Here is a 19,281-nt window from a genome sequence, read left to right on the forward strand (position 1 = left end):
GGCAGTGGAACCAGGCTCAGGGACAATTAAAAGATCTAGTGTTGGTGACCAGTCGGGCATACAACTCTCAGCATTGGTGGAATCCACAAAACCTTTGCAAAGGACGACTGTTCCAGGAGCCTGTCCCACAAATAGTGTTGACGGCAGATGTATCCCTGTTAGGCTGGGGATCCCATGTCCTGCATTACACAGTCCAGGGTCTATGGACTATACAACAGAAAAAGATGCAAATCAACCTACTAGAGTTGACGGCGGTCTTTCTAGCACTAAAGGTGTTCAAGAAACACTTACGCAACAAGACTGTGTTGCTCCAGACGGACAACATGACAGCTATGTATTATATTCAGAAACAGGGAGGAACACATTCCCCACAACTATCGCACCTAGCTCAAAGTTTGTGGAAATGGGCCATTCAAAGGAACATGTTTCTCATGGCAGAACACCTCCCAGGCAAGGACAATCAAATAGCTGACCTGCTCAGCAGGCACAGTCAACAGATGCACGAATGGGAGATTCACCCCAATGTGCTCCAACCAATTCTTTCGGCAGTGGGGGCAACCGGAGATAGATCTGTTCGCCACAAGCGAAAAAGCAAAATGCCAGTACTTTGCCGCCAGGTTTCCGCAGTCGCAGGGCAATGCGATATGGATGAACTGGTCAGGCAAATTTGCGTACGCTTTCCCCCAGCTCTATTAATACCGCTAGTGGCACGCAAAATGCGCCAACATTCACTGGCGCTAATCCTAGTTGCTCCCACATGGGCGAGGCAACCGTGGTACACAATGTTCCTAGAATTATCAGTGGTGCCTCATCAAAGACTGCGACTCACACCCACTCTTCTAACTCAGAGCCATGGAGAAATCCAACACCCAGATCCACAACAGCTGAACCTGGCGATCTGGCTCTTGAAATCCTAGAATTTGGATACCTGAACCTGCCTCCAGACTGTATGAATATTATCAAAGAGGCAAGAAAACCCACTACCAGGGCATGTTATGCAGCAAAGTGGAAACGTTTTGTCATTTACTGCAGTAACAACAATATAAACCCATTAGATGCTTCTACACAGATCATCATTTGCTATCTCTTGCACCTACAACGTTGCAATTTAGCCTATTCATCCATCAGGATACATTTAGCTGCGTTAGCAGCATATCTCCAAAACAGGCAACACCTTTCACTGTTTAGAGTGCCAGCAATTAAAGCATTTATGGAGGGACTTAAACGAGTAATTCCCCCAAGGCACCCACCTTCACCAGTCTGGAATCTAAACATCGTTTTAACTAGACTTATGGGACTACCTTTTGAACCACTACACTCATGCGAACTACAATTTCTTACTTGGAAGGTCAACCATACATACATTTACCAAACACTATTGTGTAGATGTACATTCCAAACAGCAAGCTGCTGTAGGACAGGCTGTTCTCAAAACTTTTTTTTCAGACTGCTGCACCTGGCACGGGCAACCACCGCTAAGGGAGATACTGCTATACATTCTATGCACAGATATGAATTCAGCAGCCCACATGCCTCGAACGGAATATGCTACTTGCCAGTATGCATCTGTTCTTGGCATGTAGGGCTGCTGACATTCATATCGCCCACCCGCCTCCCCGGTGCCTGTCGCAGCTGTAGCATTCACTCTTTGCATGGACATCTCTTACTATACTACACTCCATCTCTGCCACAATGGCGAAAAGCAATCTATGGATGGAGAGGATGCCCATGCGCAATGTAGTCCAAGGGAGGAGCCACCTATCTTGTGATACTTCGAAGACTCTTCTAGAACAACAATGTGCAATCATCCGGACCCAACACTAGGCGGCGAACTATGCACAGATATGAATGTCAGCAGCCCTACATGCCAAGAACAGATGCATACTGGTAAGTAGCATATTCCTCATCTTAACTCGCCCAGGTATCCTCTATCTGTCTCATTAAGTCTATCCTTGCTGTGGAGGCCACAGGGTCTATGATCAATTGGTGCACCAGTACTGTCAGTTTTCTTGGTCCACCAAAGGGCGTTCTAATCGTCTTTTCACCCCCACCATCTGTTCCATTCAAACCTCCCTTAAAGCTACCATGTATGCCTCCCATTCCATGGCTCTGCTCCGGGTGGAACCCTGATTGACTACACATAATTGGGTGGTGAATGCTTTTATATGCTCCACAAAGATCATTTTGGCCAGTACCTCACACCTTAGTGATCACACGTGAATCTATGGTCTGACATACCTCCATTTAAGGACAATAAGCAGTGGTGCATGAGCAGAAAGAAACCTATCCAGTTAAGGAGTGTGGTTAAATAAGGGGAGATTTTCTGTACACATAGGGCCACATGTACTACCGGTTTTGCAGTTGCAAATGGAGATTCGGGACGCTAAAAGGGTTGTAGCATGTATCATCCCTATTTTGTGAGACATTAACATATTACCAACTTGCAAAATAGGGTTTGTGAGTCGCTATTAGGAAGGGGCGTACCAAGGATGTCTCTTCAGAAAAGTGAGTCACAAGGGCATGCACGATTGTTTTGCGACTGGAATGCGGTCGCAGTTTACCGTCTACTTCAAGTAGGTGGTAAGCCACTCGCTAACAGGAAGGGATCCCCAGGGGTCCTCATTGTGATTGGCAGCGTAAACATTTTTTAGGGGCATGCAGCGCTCCCATTGAAAAATTTCATTTTTGTTTTTGAAACGCATCCTGTTTTCCTTAAAGTCAAACGGGCTACATTTTTTTTTACTTTTAAAGCTGCTTTTTTTAAAAAGCAACTTTGACATGGGGGTCGTCTGTACCCAGCAGGCCACCATCCCTGTGTTATTGTCTATTCCCAATGGGTTGCAAATTGCAACCTGCCTCAAAAATATCGATGAGGCAGGTCATTTGCAAACCCATTGGGAATCGCAAAATGTGTCCGAGACACGTTAATACATTTTCTTTTGCAACCCACAAATTGCGAGTTTAAAAAGAAATTGGTCATACCTGTGGCCCATAGTCTATTCTGCCGTACCCTTTATGTACCCCAGAATGAAATGAGTATGTTTTATCCTCTGGATATTGGAATTTCCACACCTTCGCTGAGGATGGCCTCCTCTGCTAATCATAAATATGTTTCCTACAACATGGCTATGACTTTATAGCGTTTGAGGTAAGATTGGACCCTGTATCTCCTCTGCAGCTATTAAGACCCCTCTCATTCCATGTAATTAGTGTGGTCTGCATTGTGCATCGATAGTTTGTGTATGGGGGGCCACCAGTGGGTCCGCCCTCTCCATTCTCCCTTAGGTTTGATCCTCGGCTGGGTTTTCAATATGGTGTGGACCTCCACTGGCCTAGTATACAAAAGCAGTCATTGTGCATAAACAATTGTGTGGATAACAACCCACAACAATGTCTCCCTCCCATCTCACCCCCAGGGCAGACCCATGCAACCTTAACTTCTATCTGCCCAAGTGTGTCAACAATTCACTTGTCACCAACAGGAGGGCATTCACAGAACCCACCCATTGCCTCCTTATGAAAACACTTTACAATAAACGAGTTATAGCTAAACAAAGTGCAGGTAGGTGCAATCTGGTTCAGACCTCACCTACTGGAGGACAGTCCTCTCCCAGGGCGAGTCCACCAGTATGAGGTCTTCCCTGGTCTGGGGCTGCCACAGAGTTCCCACTTCCACCCAACAGCATCCTACCCACCTAGTGAGGTCTCAAGCAATCATAGCCCACTCCCCCCGAACCACAGTTGTCATGGCCAGTAGCCAAACAAAAATAACATACCTAGCTTCCCAGCTGCCCTGTTTTACATTTGCAGGATACAATCTCATGTACTGCCAGAGGTAACCTGGTTTTTCAAATATTCACGTATGGTCAAAGTCGCTCCGGGCAGGTGTCCCCTAGCTCCAGTGCTTCTGCTCTCTGTCCAGATCCATGTTGAGTCCCTCTGCCTGTGGTATGCCCAAGTCCATCACACTATCCCATTCTGTACCTCCCCCCAGCTCTGGCCATAGTGCCATGCTGCTGTATAATCACTTTAGGTGTGTGCAGCAGGCTTAAGCCTCTGCTAGGGCCAACATCTCACTTCACTCCTCTGGATTTTGAGCACCCCTTGCTTGTCAGATGCCCTCTTTTCTCTAGGGCAATGCCTTATCCCACATTTCCAACCAGTTCCATACCTCAGCTGGTTGTTCACAGAGATGAAGCGGTCTAGGTATATGGCTATGGAGTGTTTTTCAAGCTTCAGCGTGTCCATGGTTTTGGCTGCAGAGAGTATGCAGTCCCTGCCTCTATGGTTGAGAATGCCGACAATCACGGCATGACACAGTGCCCCTGGTGGTAGTCTGGCCAACAACTCTCTATGCTCTCTCTCCACTGCAAACCACACTAACTGTCCCTTTGGTTTCAACTCACATTCTATCCAGTCCTCAATTTTTCCTCAGTCTCTCCTTTCTGGGAATCCAAGAAATCAGAAATGATTGCATCAGGAGCAATTTTCAGTGTCCTCCGCCCTCTTTTCCAATGTAGTCGTCTGTGTTGACAAGGTAGACCCATAATGTTTGGTTGCAGTGACCTCAGTCTGCAGCTCACCTACATTATCCTCCACCATTTGGACCCTGTTGGAGACCTTGCACAAGTCGGCATGCAGCAGGTTTACCTCCACCGCAGCATTCTCGATTTTCCCTTCAATGGCTTGTCTGGAGCCCTGGATTCCCACTAGGAATTTAGTATGTGTAGGCTCCTCTGCTTGTGTTGGCCAGCCTAGGTGTGGTAAAATTAATTACCTGGTACTGAATTTCTATGTGGTAAAGTCAATAAGAATAACTCATAATAAAATAAGAGGCAAAATCCGTGATATTTGAGGTTTCTCAAAAAGGGTTTTATTCCTATAAAAGGAATTGGGTGATTAGCATATTGGCTCGAGCCAAGGTGGCATACCGTTCCGTCACCACGCGGGTTCGGGAAGGGACAGACTGACAGAGTCAATGGTAATAGGCGAGCATGCAAGTATGCGACAATACATTATTGACAGGCATTCATATATATAGTCAATGCATTACAGTAAAGGCATATGCAGGAGGCGTAACAGCTGAGAAGAGAGATAAGAGTGCATGTACGTAATACAAAAAGGCGTTACAATAGGCGTGCATGAAGGCGTGAACAAGAACGTCATTTATCATGATGTCACAAGTAGGCGGATCCAGGAGTGAATTCGGCAGTGTCAGCAAAAATATATGGCAGAGATGCGTGCGCAGCAGTATGACGTGTAATGTACGTGTAACTTGAGGGGTGAAGGGGGACTTGACATTTAGCCCTACATGTGGAGACAGATGTCTGGGTGTCAGATCAACCTAATCCCAAATCGTATCTAATATCTCATGTTTAAGGAACTGTATTATCTGGAAGGGAAAGGTCTCTCGGACAAGAGGCTATTCTATACTGACTGTGAATGCGTGTATGAGCGTCTACGTGTCTGCATGAGATGCGAGGGGGCGCGAGGGAGGGCATGGGCCTACCATGGAAACAGAGCCATGAATTACTTGCATAGAGACAGTGAGGCCAAGCCCTTCGCTCTGCAGCTGGAAGGATGTTGACATGAAACTACTAGACAGGAATGTATTTTCGAGGAGTGGAGCAGATAATTCGAAGGTTGAATACAGTCTTGGCAGGCAACAGGCTGGGCCAAGCACCGTTAGCCGCACAGGAAGTAAGGCAGAGACGACGGGTACAGATGCAAGCCCAGTTTTGAGATTCAGAGCCAGAAGGCAGGAGAAGGCTCGATGGCAGATTTTCAGGGCCTACTTCGCCAAAGCTGAAAACGTGTAAAGTGCACTACATAAAGACGTTGGCATGGCATATTTAGGAACGGACTATTCGACCCATTCATGGTGGATCTGAAAGAGGACATGTTAACGTTGGACGCAAATGTATTTGCGTCTTTATAGCTTGAAGGGGAGGGAACTTACATGTACTTGTAGCGTGTACACGGAGTCGGTGGGGTCCAAGATAGGGGACACAATCGATCACAAAATTTATATTTCCTCATTCCCTCCTTGTCCCCTACGGACCCTTCATGATATATCGATCTGCATGAATCGATCAATCTGTTCATGTAACATCATTTGCTCTTCTTTCTTCTTTTGACGTTTTGAATGGGAATTTGAATGCGGAATACATGATGTGGCGCACAAGCCGCAAATCGCCGGTCCACATTGTAAACATAGGCAGCAACTGAATACTATGAGAAGGCCAATGCCTAGGAAGGATAGGATCTTCCATCCCCAAGCGGTCAACGTAGTCCAGAACCAACCGGACCAAGTCCAGGTGCCTGGATTCTGATGTATCAGACTTGCAATTTTATGGAGACGTGTTATAGCTTTATATACCGTTGGCGCGTTTTCTGGAATGAAAACACAGCAACTTGACCCGATGACCTTACAAGCTCCACCCCTATCAGCTAGGATGACGTCAATGACAAGACGATTTTGAAGAACAACAACCCGCATGGCGGACTGCTCCTCTGTTAAGTTGCCTAGAGCGGAGGTAGTTTCATTCACTACTGCTTCAAGGGTTCTAGTTAATTTGCGTATCAGTTTACTATTGAAAACAGCACCTAAGTAGGGGAAGAAACCTTTATTGAAGTCTGTGTATTGCTCCCATGCCGTTTCAGTGTAGTCGACAATCGGGAGATCTCTTCGGAGTCTATTGTTTACTAGATTGGTATTTCTGTGATAATCAGGAGGAGCTAGGAAAACAGGTGGCAGAAGGAATGCAATGTAACAGGTACCATCCCAATCTGGAGGCAAACGTATGTATGCGATATGGCCACAAACAAAGTAGGAATGACGTGTAGCTCTAAACGTGGATTTGCCTTGATCACTGAATTCGATCACAGTAGTACATTTACTATGACCTAAGTGTATAGAACCATTCTTTCTGATACATAATTCACCTTTGACTGGTAACACTGACATAGCAGGCAATACTGGTGCAGCTTCGGATTCAACAGTAAGAATCATGAGGTTAATTGTGTAATTACCTAATCCATATACTTCATTTTCTAGATCAGTTCCTGTTCTAGTGGGAAGTCCCTTCTTGTCAGGGTAACAGACTTTAAGTAGAACTGAGTTCAGGTTTCCCCAAACCCAATTCCCATTGTAAACAGCAATGTCAGAATCTAAGGAATTAATCAATCTAAACCATGCCCCACAGGAGCCATTGTGAGTGAACGGGTACGGAAAAAGGGGCAGAACTCCCTTGTATTTCTGGTAGGGAGGGAGTCGGCCACATATCCAGCATTTTGTAGCATTGTTAGTCTGATGGGAATGATGTAACATACTAATGAATGTATTGTTGCGCAGCGCGAGTCTGTAAGATAATTCGTGGGGAGGTAATTCGCTAAAAGAATGTTCGGCAGTGACATTGTAAACGGATTGTGCACGCTTGAAAATAGGTTAGTACACGTGTAATAATATACTTGCAGCAATAACTAGAAGGCTTAGGAAAAACATTATTAATAATGTCACTATACAGTGACTACGAAGTGATTTACAATATGCACGTTTCTTGAGTCGTCTCTGTCTATCTCTCTCTCTATCTCGGTCTAGGGGATACATGTCAGAAACTAATTTAACCGATTCACCTAGGGGAGGACTTAAACAATTAAACTGTCTGACTTGCTAGACCGTAGCTTTAGTCTATATTCTTCGGAGGCGGTTTTCTCAACCAGGGGGAGTTTTGAGTCAGTTTGTGGAGGAGGGCAGGGCTTAGAGTCCAAGTCCGAAGGAAGTCCGTGGAATTTCTTGATGTGGCTCGAGTGCAGCCACCCTTTTCTGCCCTCCAATTTAACAGCCGTCCTTGTCGTCAGAAGAACCAACTTCGGGGTCTGCCAGCGGGGCTCCAGTGGGCTTCTCCGGTCAAAATTCCTCACAAACACAAAGTCACCAGGGACCACTTCATGGGGCTTCACCTCGGTGTTGTCGGGAAAGGCTGCAGCTACCTGTGAACGACAAGATTGTAGTGCAGACATCAAGGAGGCAAGGTAATCTGTCAGCATGACACAATCAACATCGGTGATTTTACGAGGTATAGGCGTCCCCCACATATTTGGTGGCCTACTGAAGACCACTTCATACGGGGATAGCCCAGTTCGAGAATGTGCAACCATCCTCATATAGAAAAGGGCAACTGGCAAGGCTACTATCCAGTCAACGCCTTTCTCTCTACATATTTTTGAAAGTCGGATCTTTAGAGTCTGATTATGGCGCTCCACGAGACCTGCTGCCTCGGGATGCCGGACACAGTGGAACTTCCACTGATACCCTAACAGGAGTGTTATGTGTTTCACAAGCTCGGATGAGAATGGCTGACCGTTATCTGAGTACACGATACGGGGCAAACCATACCGTGGGAAGAACTCGCGAACCAGTTGCTTGGCTGTGGTCGGAGCAGTATAATCTGGGACTGGATATGCTTCTGTCCAACGGGAAAGTGCACATACGACTACGAGGACATACTTAAATCCTCGACAACGTTCCATCTGGATATAATCCATCTGGAGGACTTCAAAAGGGTGATCGGGAGGCTGAAATCCTCCTTTCTCTACAGGAATGCTTTTACCTGGATTGAACTGACAACAAATCATGAAAGTACGCACTTTTTGTTTCGCTGCTGCTCGTAAGTTCTTATTGTACCATATGTGTTGAATGCTATCTAGCATTGCCTTTTCTCCTAGGTGTGCTGGACTATGTATAGTGTTAATGATGACTTGAACCATAGAATCGGGGAGAAACCATGTAGATTTTCCCTTCGTCATCCATCCCTGATCTGTTTGGATCCCTCCTAGTTCAGTCCACTTCTTTATTTCATCTGGTGTGGCATGTGTCTGTATGTCAATTACATCATGTGCGGGATCCTTGACTGTCATACAGTGTGATTGCGTCGGAACTATTGTCTTTGTCAAGTCAGTTGCATGCATTCGATTCTGGGCAGTTTGCTTAGCTGTTCGGTCTGCCAGGTCGTTACCCTGGGAGATCGTATCGGTAACCTTTGTATGTGCCTTACACTTCATAATAGATATCGCAGTAGGTAGATGTATTGCATCTAACAAGGCTTGAATGAGGGGACCGTGTTGAATATTGGCACCGTGAGAAGTTAAGTAACCTCTCTCTCGCCAAAGAACTCCGAAATCGTGAACGACTCCGAATGCATAACGTGAATCAGTGTATATGTTAACTCTCTTATTTTTGGCTTGAATACAGGCTTGTGTCAGAGCGATGAGCTCTGCTGCTTGAGCTGACAGGGTGTCGATACAATTTGTTTCTATAACTTCGGTGTCTGTTGTGACTGCGTAAGCTGCCACTAATTCTCCTGTACCTGTTCTCATACATGAACCATCCACATAAAGTGTCAGGTCTGGGTCTGGTAATGGGACATCTGTCAAATCTTGTCTGGGTTTTGTCGTAATAGTGATGACTTCGATACAATCATGTTTTAGTGGGTCTACACCGCTTAATGGCAAAAGTGTGGCGGGATTCAATGTGCTGCAGCGTCTGATTTCTATATGTGGTTGAAACAATGTCAATTCATAACCTGTCAGTCTTGCTATGGTCAAGTGTTGGGTCTGTGTACGATTTAAAAGAACTTCCACGGAATGTGGAACTTGTACTGTCAGTTGATGTCCTAATACTATGGAATCGCTCTGTCTGATTGCTAGAGCTGTCGCTGCGACTGATTTCAGACATGCAGGTAACACTTGGGCTACTGGATCTAATGTGCTAGAAAAGTAAGCACATGGTTTGTGTGAACCTGCTTGTTCCTGAGTGAGGACTGACAAGGCAGTACCTTCACGTTCTGTAACAAAAAGTGTAAAGGGCTTACTGTAACATGGTGTTGCTAAAACTGGTGCTTGACATAAGGCTTTCTTTAAGTCTTCAAAAGCTTGTGTATGTTCCTGAGTCCAAGGGAGGACAGTCGATGTTGCTGCCTCCTGAGTTGTCAACTGAATGAGTGGCTTTGCTAGAAATGCATATTGTGGAATCCATTGTCTACAGTACGAGGTGAGGCCTACGAAAGCCCGTACCTCCTTTTGTGTTTTCGGTGGTGGCATGTTTACAATTAACTGAATGCGATCTGGAGTGAGCTGTCTCCCCACTTTGGACAGCAAGTGACCCAGGTACACAACTTGCTGAACACAGAATTGCAGCTTTGAAGGGGAAACCTTGTGCCCCTTGTCAGCCAGGAAATTTAAAACCGTCAGTGATACTTTTTCACATTCGGGTTCGCTTCGTGCGGTGATCAGCAGATCATCGACATACTGGAGTAGGGCGGTGTTAACAGGCATATGGATATTGTCAAGTTGTCTTTTCAGTGCTTGGCTATAGATGCTGGGGCTTTCTGTGAACCCTTGAGGTGCGCGTGAAAATTTGAAACTTCGTCCATTTAAACTGAATCCGAACAAGTATTGGCTTTCTGGATCAATTGGGACGCTAAAGAAGGCGTTCTTGAGGTCAATTACAGTAAAGAACGTTGCTTCTGAATCAATAGCTGTTAGTAATGAAGAGATGTCTGGAACCACAGGATACTGTGGTACGATGCATTTATTCAATTCGCGCAGATCAATGACTAGTCGATAAATAGGTGGTGCTTTTGGATCAGTACGTTTAAGAACTGGGATGATAGGAGAATTACATACATTGGAGTCAGTTTCCACAACCACTCCTTGTGCAATGAGCTCGTCAATGATTCTCAGTAAAGCCACTACAGCATCTGGGGGTAACTTGTATTGTCGAATTCGTGGTAATACCACTCCTGCTTTGAGTGTGACTCGATATGGTGTGATGTGCATACAACCTACATCAGTGGGGCCTTTCGCCCACAAGTGTGCAGGTACACTCTGTAACCGGGGATCCATGTCTCTTAATACATAATGGCCTTTGAAATCTCGCAAGAATAATCGTACTCCTTCCGGAGAACAGCATATTATAGCTCCTAGAGCTTTCAGTGTCTTTATACCTAATAGGTTTTCTGGACATGATTTTGTAAGTAACAAATCTGTAGTCCGTGTCAACGGACCGACTGCGAGGGGAAGTGGCTGTGATACTTCATTAATAATAGGCTTTCCTGAAAATCCAAGGGAAACATTCTGTGAGCCTGAGAGGGGTGCCCCTGGAACCTCGTTGTGGCTGATTGTGGTCCTGCTTGCCCCTGTGTCAATTAAAAACTTTCTGTCTTTTCCTAACACTTGACTGTGTACATAAGGACCCTCTTGATCTACAGGAACTTCAATAAGGGGCAAGCCAAACTCCCTCTCTAGGCTGTTTCATGTGTACCGCTGATAATCAGGGTAGTCATTCTGTGCGTACTGGTACATCTGTTGTGTTGTGTTCTGTGTTGCAGTAATAGGCTGTTGCTGTGGCACTGCTACAGTTTGTGATGAAGCTGGCATAGGCGGAATATGTTGTGTATTCTGTGGTACTTGTTGCTGAGCTTGATCTTGTCTAGGTACACGCGGTCTCTCCTTGGTCTTACCCGTGGAGATATTGTGTTTCAGAACTGCGCAATCGTTTACATAATGACCTGGCTGTTTGCAATAGTTACATGTCCCTTTAACAGGAGCCGTCGAATTACTAGGCTGGGTTGCACCCTTTTTGTGACCATCAGCAGGAACGGACTGGGCAACTAACATTTTCATTTTCGTGTCTTTCATACGTCTTTGTTCATGTTCTTGTTCTTCTCTAATTCTATTCTGGTGGTACTGTAACATTTGTAACATTTGTGAAGGGGTGTTAGCTTGCCAGGTGCTTTCGACTTTCAGTACTCTGTTCTTAACCTGGGGCAGTGAATTCTCAACTAATTTTGTTACAAAAAGGTGTGGATATGATTCGCTGCTTGGTTTCAGACCGCTATTAATACCAAAACATTTCTCAAATCGAGTATAAAAATCACTAGTGTCTTCATCGGGTTTCTGTTTACAGGCTGAGATCGCACCCCAATCTTCCTTTTTCGTACTTAATAAACGTGGCAACACTTGTACTAACAATCCTGGTAATGCTTTAACCTTATCCCCGAGCCCTTGGCCTGGAATTCTAGTATTTTCTTCGTTTTCTAATGCAGTCCAATCAATCTTTGCATTTCCCACTTCCCATTCTTTTTCCTTAAGTTTCTCATAAATACCAGGTGGCAGTAGTACTTTCAATATCTTCATTAGGTCGGGATAAGTATAATCACCCATGAGTAACATGTCTTTTATTTCACGGTGAAAACCTGCAGGATCTTTATCATGGCTAGGTACTAGTTTCTTCATTTCCAATAATTCTATTTTGGTTATGGGTGTGAACACAAACACACGTCTAAGTGTATCATCGGCATTCTGAACTGGATGCACTTCTCGTAACGGATTCTGTCTATCCAGGTAGTACATTTTTCTTTCCATGGAGTGTGCTGAATCAGATTGTGGACATAGGAAGGCACTATATCTGTGTCGCTGTTCTAGAATTACCTTAATTAAATCGGTACCTAGACCTCTCCATTTATTCATGAGTAGTTCTGCTAATATATCAGGCAGGGGGCCTGGATCGGAATGTTGGCTTCTATATAATAGAAGTAGGTGCTGTATCATGTATGTACCAGCTAAACGCTGTTCACTTGGTGTCATGTTCAAAAATGTGTGTGCTAACGCATCATCACTATATTTCTCGGGATTGTCAGCCCATTGTACTGCTGACCTCGCTAACTCTTGTTCATCCATAGAATCTAGTACATGGTACCCCATTCGTTCTCTAAGCCTGTTATCAGTAGCTTGAAATAAGTGTTCAGGAGTTCTTGGGTTACACATGGCTTCTTGAAAAATTCTTTTACTTTCTGGACGCACTGGGCGCATTGAATTATTAAAGGGTCGTCCCTTACTTACATACGCTATTGTTTCTCTAACCGGTAATTGTGTTTGTCCTGTAGCTTCTTCTGATGGCTCCTCCTCTGAGGACTCAAACTTGTCTGATTCATTTTCTGGTTCTGTCTGTCTTGTTTCATGTATTTTTATTACTACGCTTCTGATTCTTTGATACATGTTTTTTATACAATTCTGTTTATCATGGTTCCCGTCTGCTATATTCTGACCCCATCTATGAAGTGCTTTGATTTCTTCCGGGTCCATCCCCGGCCTATCTTGTTCTCTTATTAAGCAGTTTATAAAAAACTGTAATATCTTGGCTTGAATGTCAACTTTCTGGTGAGCCATGGCTTCCTTAATACTTTCAGGTCCCTGCCCTGTTTGGACAAAACGATATATTCTGTCTAGATGTTCAACCATTCCGGGTAGGGTCAACAAAAAGTTGGTGACCCGTCTTAGTCGTACTGATGCTAGTATTAGTCTTTCATCATTTCTACCGGGTACTGGATCATATCTACAATCCCCGAGACGGTCTTTTATTATATCGAAATCGGCTGATCGAGGTGTACGTTGTTGTGCTAGATCCCTGTAAGTCATTCTATGTACTTGTGGAGGTGTCTGGAAACCTATCGCTCCTCCGGACGCGCCTCCTGAGGCACTGCCTCCGAAAGGGTTGTTCGGATGTAAAGTGGGAGGAATGGGTGCGGGAAGAGTTGGAAGAACGGGAGGAAGACCAGGAGGGACATTCGGAACGGGAGGAAGAGGTGGAGGAGTAGCTTGTCGCGGGGGTAGGAGCTGATTGTCTCGGGGTCGAGCGCCGCCAAGAGGAGGTGTACGCAGCGGTGCGGCATTAGCATATGCGGGCGCTACATCATCTAGATAGGAAGAAAGGAAAATGTCCTTCGCGGTTTTGGGATGCATTTTAGTCGGGAGCATGGGAGGTGGTAGATCTTTTTAAACTTCCGGAGTGGCCTTAGGCAAACCTTCGGCCAGGAGAGGATACATACCATTCCTAAGGGTGTTTAGTTGTCTGTCTACTTGTTCTATTTTTACTCGGATACCTTCCTCAACTAATACGTTTTCTTGGGCCTTGTCTGGATCCTCTTTCCTTTTCTCTTCTTTTCTAAGTGCTTTTTCTGTACGCCTATGTGATTCTTTACGCCATAATTCGATGGCATCCTTCTGTGACTGTCTGGCTTTCTTTTTTCGTAATGCTTCTTCTACTCTTATGATACACTCTGAATCCCATGTCCCTGCAGCGGGCCATCTCTGATTCTCTGCTAGATCTTTAGTGTAGTCCACCCATAAATCGAGAAATAAAACGGCATCTAGGCCGTGCTTGTGGTACATAAAGTACCCTGGAGTGTCCCTAGGTGGGATGGGAACAGCTTCCTCGAGTACCCCTTTTCTAGTCTTTATCTGTCTTAATTTGGAGAACAACGGCATCTTAAAAAAATCTGGCTACTTAGTGCTTACTCAGATATGAACACCATGAACACAATAATCACAATAATGACGATCGAACAATCACTCATACCACGACATTTCGAGACACATTAAAACATTTTGGCAGGAATGATAACAATTAGAATATAACTAGCTAACTGCATAATACTAGATACACTGCTCAACAGTGCAGACTGGATATACTGCTAAACAGTACAGATACACTGTCTAAAACAGTGCAGACCAGGTCTGTGTACCCAAACCTGTCTTGACCGGCACAAACTAATGCGCACGTCTAGATGCGTCCCCAGCAACGGTACTCACCGGGAAGCACGGAAACAGAAGGCCTCGGAAACCCTGGACTGGACTCGACTGGATTCAGACTGGATTCGGACTCGACTCGTGACGCAGATACTTCGGAACTTCGGAACCTGGTGGGCCTCCGTATACCTCGGATCTTGCTCTCTCAGCTAGGCTCTGGTCGGGATCCTCCGCACTTCTCACCGCCTCGTCTGGGTGTCGATCGCGGCCTCAGTCACCTCCATTGGCCTGAGGGAGATACAGGAAATCCTGCGGGTACGCGTAGTTTCCGTCCGGCTGTGGCAGGGGGCTAAGCCTGCAAAGCACCTCCGGCGGGTGAGAGGGGGGAGGAGTCCCTGTTCGGGCGCCAATTATGTGGTAAAATTAATTACCTGGTACTGAATTTCTATGCGGTAAAGTCAATAAGAATAACTCATAATAAAATAAGAGGCAAAATCCGTGATTTTGAGGTTTCTCAAAAAGGGTTTTATTCCTATAAAAGGAATTGGGTGATTAGCATATTGGCTCGAGCCAAGGTGGCATACCGTTCCGTCACCACGCGGGTTCGGGAAGGGACAGACTGACAGAGTCAATGGTAATAGGCGAGCATGCAAGTATGCGACAATACATTATTGACAGGCATTCATATATATAGTCAATGCATTACAGTAAAGGCATATGCAGGAGGCGTAACAGCTGAGAAGAGAGATAAGAGTGCATGTACGTAATACAAAAAGGCGTTACAATAGGCGTGCATGAAGGCGTGAACAAGAACGTCATTTATCATGATGTCACAAGTAGGCGGATCCAGGAGTGAATTCGGCAGTGTCAGCAAAAATATATGGCAGAGATGCGTGCGCAGCAGTATGACGTGTAATGTACGTGTAACTTGAGGGGTGAAGGGGGACTTGACATTTAGCCCTACATGTGGAGACAGATGTCTGGGTGTCAGATCAACCTAATCCCAAATCGTATCTAATATCTCATGTTTAAGGAACTGTATTATCTGGAAGGGAAAGGTCTCTCGGACAAGAGGCTATTCTATACTGACTGTGAATGCGTGTATGAGCGTCTACGTGTCTGCATGAGATGCGAGGGGGCGCGAGGGAGGGCATGGGCCTACCATGGAAACAGAGCCATGAATTACTTGCATAGAGACAGTGAGGCCAAGCCCTTCGCTCTGCAGCTGGAAGGATGTTGACATGAAACTACTAGACAGGAATGTATTTTCGAGGAGTGGAGCAGATAATTCGAAGGTTGAATACAGTCTTGGCAGGCAACAGGCTGGGCCAAGCACCGTTAGCCGCACAGGAAGTAAGGCAGAGGTCACGGGTACAGATGCAAGCCCAGTTTTGAGATTCAGAGCCAGAAGGCAGGAGAAGGCTCGATGGCAGATTTTCAGGGCCTACTTCGCCAAAGCTGAAAACGTGTAAAGTGCACTACATAAAGACGTTGGCATGGCATATTTAGGAACGGACTATTCGACCCATTCATGGTGGATCTGAAAGAGGACATGTTAATGTTGGACGCAAATGTATTTGCGTCTTTATAGCTTGAAGGGGAGGGAACTTACATGTACTTGTAGCGTGTACACGGAGTCGGTGGGGTCCAAGATAGGGGACACAATCGATCACAACATTTATATTTCCTCATAGGGACTGTTAGTTTTGTAGAGCTCTGTGGGAGAGACTGCAGGGTGGTATATTGTGTGATCATATTGTGTTGCTGCGATCTTGCCGCCCTGTCTTCCCCAATCTGGTGTGTTCACACCTAGTAGAGCAATCAGGATGTTCCACAGGGCCCTCTAGAATGTCAAAGTGAACCTGCTGGAGCAGATCCTCTGTCCTGCTCCCTGTATGTGACAGTATGTTTCAGGGGAGTTTGCGGTTTCAACTTTCAGGGTGGGACCGCCAGCCAGTGCTCCCATTCCAGTGTTATTCCCCCTGCATCCTCTGACTCACCCAGCCGCCTCCTGTTTTCTGTTGTTGTGACAGGTTTACCATTTCACAAATGTGTGGCCAAATGGGGACATCAGGCATGACCAGGAAGTTGCACCCAGTTCCTTCTAGGGAGCAGAGCGGATCAATGCTTTGCCAAAACAGCATGGTCTATCTTATGCAGCCGCTGGGGGAGCATCTGCGAGGCCCTCCAGTTCCTTCTAGGGAGCCGAGCGGATCAATGCTTTGCCAAAACAGCATGGTCTATCTTATGCAGCCGCTGGGGGAGCATCTGCGAGGCCCCACTCTGCCTCTTCCAGCCATAGGACTATATTGTTCAAAGTGGGCTTCCCAGTGCATTCCGAGCTTCCCAGGCCAGCTGTATGAGAGGCTGCTCACTACATCTGCGGCCACCCATGGCACCACAGCAGTGCTATCACGCCCTTCGGGCTGTTCCAGAATGCAGTTGGGGGCTCAGCCCGAGCACCCTATGCATGGTTTCAGCAAGACCAGAGCATGCAACCCGGGTATCCTGCCTGCCTCAATCAGCCAACTTCCTGCCCGGGGGTCAGGGTGTCACTGCGTAGCACCTACAACACAGTCTGTGGCCCAGAGATAAGCGGCCTCCAGCATCAACAGGCCGTCTGGTAGTAGTAGTCCTCCACCTGAAAAGTTGGGCTCACACCACAGGTGAGTGCCCAGTGTGAACAAGGAGTGTCAATTACTGCGTGGCCCCTGCAACCACCATCTGCATCCTGGAAAACAGTTGACGCCACCACACAAAAGCTTCCAGCAGCAGCAATTCTCCAACTAGAGAGGCAGTTCTGCCCCCCAAGGCCGTTGTAACGTGGGCATTCTGGGTGTCAGGGGGCTCGCAGGCTACTCCTTCATGCGGGCGACAGCTGCAGATTCAAGCTGTAGCAGGATTAATGGATTTGAGGATGGAGCTCTCCACTCTTACATCCTTTCGGCCATGTTCTCAGGCCATGCCCCAGTATGAGTCATTTCTTAATTTGTAATAATAAGCTTTTATAATGGTATACTTTCTTCACCTTGCCCACCAAGTATATTTTCAGTCACAGTACATGATGACAATCTTTGCATACTAGGATTACTCAACTGCTTCTAAATGTCATTGCTTTGTAACCACTTGCTAGGTACATTTTGACTGAATGATACTCTTCTCTGCCACAAATCTTTACCAAATTGTCTTCTGGGGATAAATCCTCCACCACACTTGGGGAGAATTAGACTTGTCTGCCACCCCTAGAATGTATTTGGCCCCATTGTCTCCTGGGGTGCACCCCCCTGCAGAAACCCACACCTTAGTAGGCAGTCTTGAATTTCGTATATTACCTCAAGAGTTTCCATTCAAAATGAGTTTCCATTCAAAACATATTGTATACTTGAAACGTTTATATTGAATTATTTCAATATTGTGCTGTAAAATGGGCCATTTTACCCTACTTTGTTACAGTTTACTTGAAGAAGACTACATCGACCCCGCATACACCCAAAGATCACTCAAGTCAGGGTTAGACTTTCTCACTCCACTCACTCACTGTGATATCTGATATATTGTTAATGGGGGGGGGGCACTTTTTGTTGTTGTTACTAATTTATACACTATGTCTAAAAATAAAGGTGTTAAGACATGTAATCCTACTAACATTTTGTTGTATTGGTTTGATTTTGTAATAGGATCGCATTAAAGTTACTGGAAAAAGACGACCACCTTCAAGGGTAGGAAGACGATTAGCTTCTCAAGATTCTGATGAATTGAATCCTACAATGGTATCTAATCTAACAGACGGTGAAGTGACTGCCACCATATCAGATATAAAAAACCCCAAAACTGATGAGTCAAAAGAAAGCACTTCCAAAAAGAAAATAGATAAAAATGTTTTCAGGGAAAGCCCATCCTCTTTACCGAATGACTTCACTGTGAAGAGCATAATGGTGGCGGAGACGCAACAACCAGCTGCCATTGATGACATTTTTAGCTCTGATGGGGTTTCTTCAAAACATGCAGTGTCAAATATATCTACTGGATCAAAAGCAAAGGGGAAATCTAGCGAAGAGGTGTTAAAGAAAACTGTGAAAGCGGAGAAGAAATCTGCTCTATCTGCTTTTGATGACCAGGGGAGTGATGACGATCTTTTTCTTTCTGCAAAGCAATCTGCTTCAAAAAAAAAAAAAGCATTTCCTTTCTTGGACAATGAAGGTGAAGAAGATCTCTTTGGTGATACAAAGTCAGTACAGAAATCAGGTGCAAAAAGTGCATCACAGCAAGTCGTTAAGCCGAAAAGCCAAAATATATTTGAGGTAAAGAAAAAATATACATATGTATACAATGTTGTATCACAAAAAAAATGGTATAGTGTGTAGTGATTAATTGTTACACCTGATAACATTGTAATAAATGTCATATAAAGGTTGTGTGTTAAACAAAACTGAAATGTAAAGGTAATTATCAGATATTAACGTTATTAACACCTTTCCCGCCTTTATGTGGCAACAGAAACAAATCTTTCTGATGGTTAATTCTAAATATAGATTCCTTACCTTGTGAATATCTTCTGGCGCTAGACTGGATCTGGAAAAGTTTAAGAGCAGTGCTCCTGCTGCTCTGAGCTACTCCCCATCTAATCCATTCCGCTCTGGAAGTGACGAGCAGAGATGCATATCAGCGCTACCCGTGTGCACTGACATCCGT

At 45.3% G+C, this 19,281-nt stretch overlaps 1 protein-coding gene across 3 annotated transcripts in view; it reads left to right on the plus strand.

Annotated features, from left to right (window-relative positions):
* LOC147711647 (WASH complex subunit 2-like) overlaps positions 1 to 19,281 on the plus strand; it is a 735,247-nt gene that overhangs the window by 561,384 nt on the left and 154,582 nt on the right. For all 3 annotated transcript variants that reach the window (XM_086922303.1, XM_086922305.1, XM_086922304.1), the window contains one exon: positions 18,267 to 18,890. In XM_086922303.1, the coding sequence (XP_086778429.1) occupies positions 18,267 to 18,890 (624 nt within the window). The remainder of the gene's footprint in view (positions 1 to 18,266; positions 18,891 to 19,281) is intronic.

This window comes from Lissotriton vulgaris, chromosome 5, assembly GCF_964263255.1.
Source record: "Lissotriton vulgaris chromosome 5, aLisVul1.2, whole genome shotgun sequence".
In the NCBI taxonomy this organism is placed as follows: Eukaryota; Metazoa; Chordata; class Amphibia; order Caudata; family Salamandridae; genus Lissotriton; species Lissotriton vulgaris.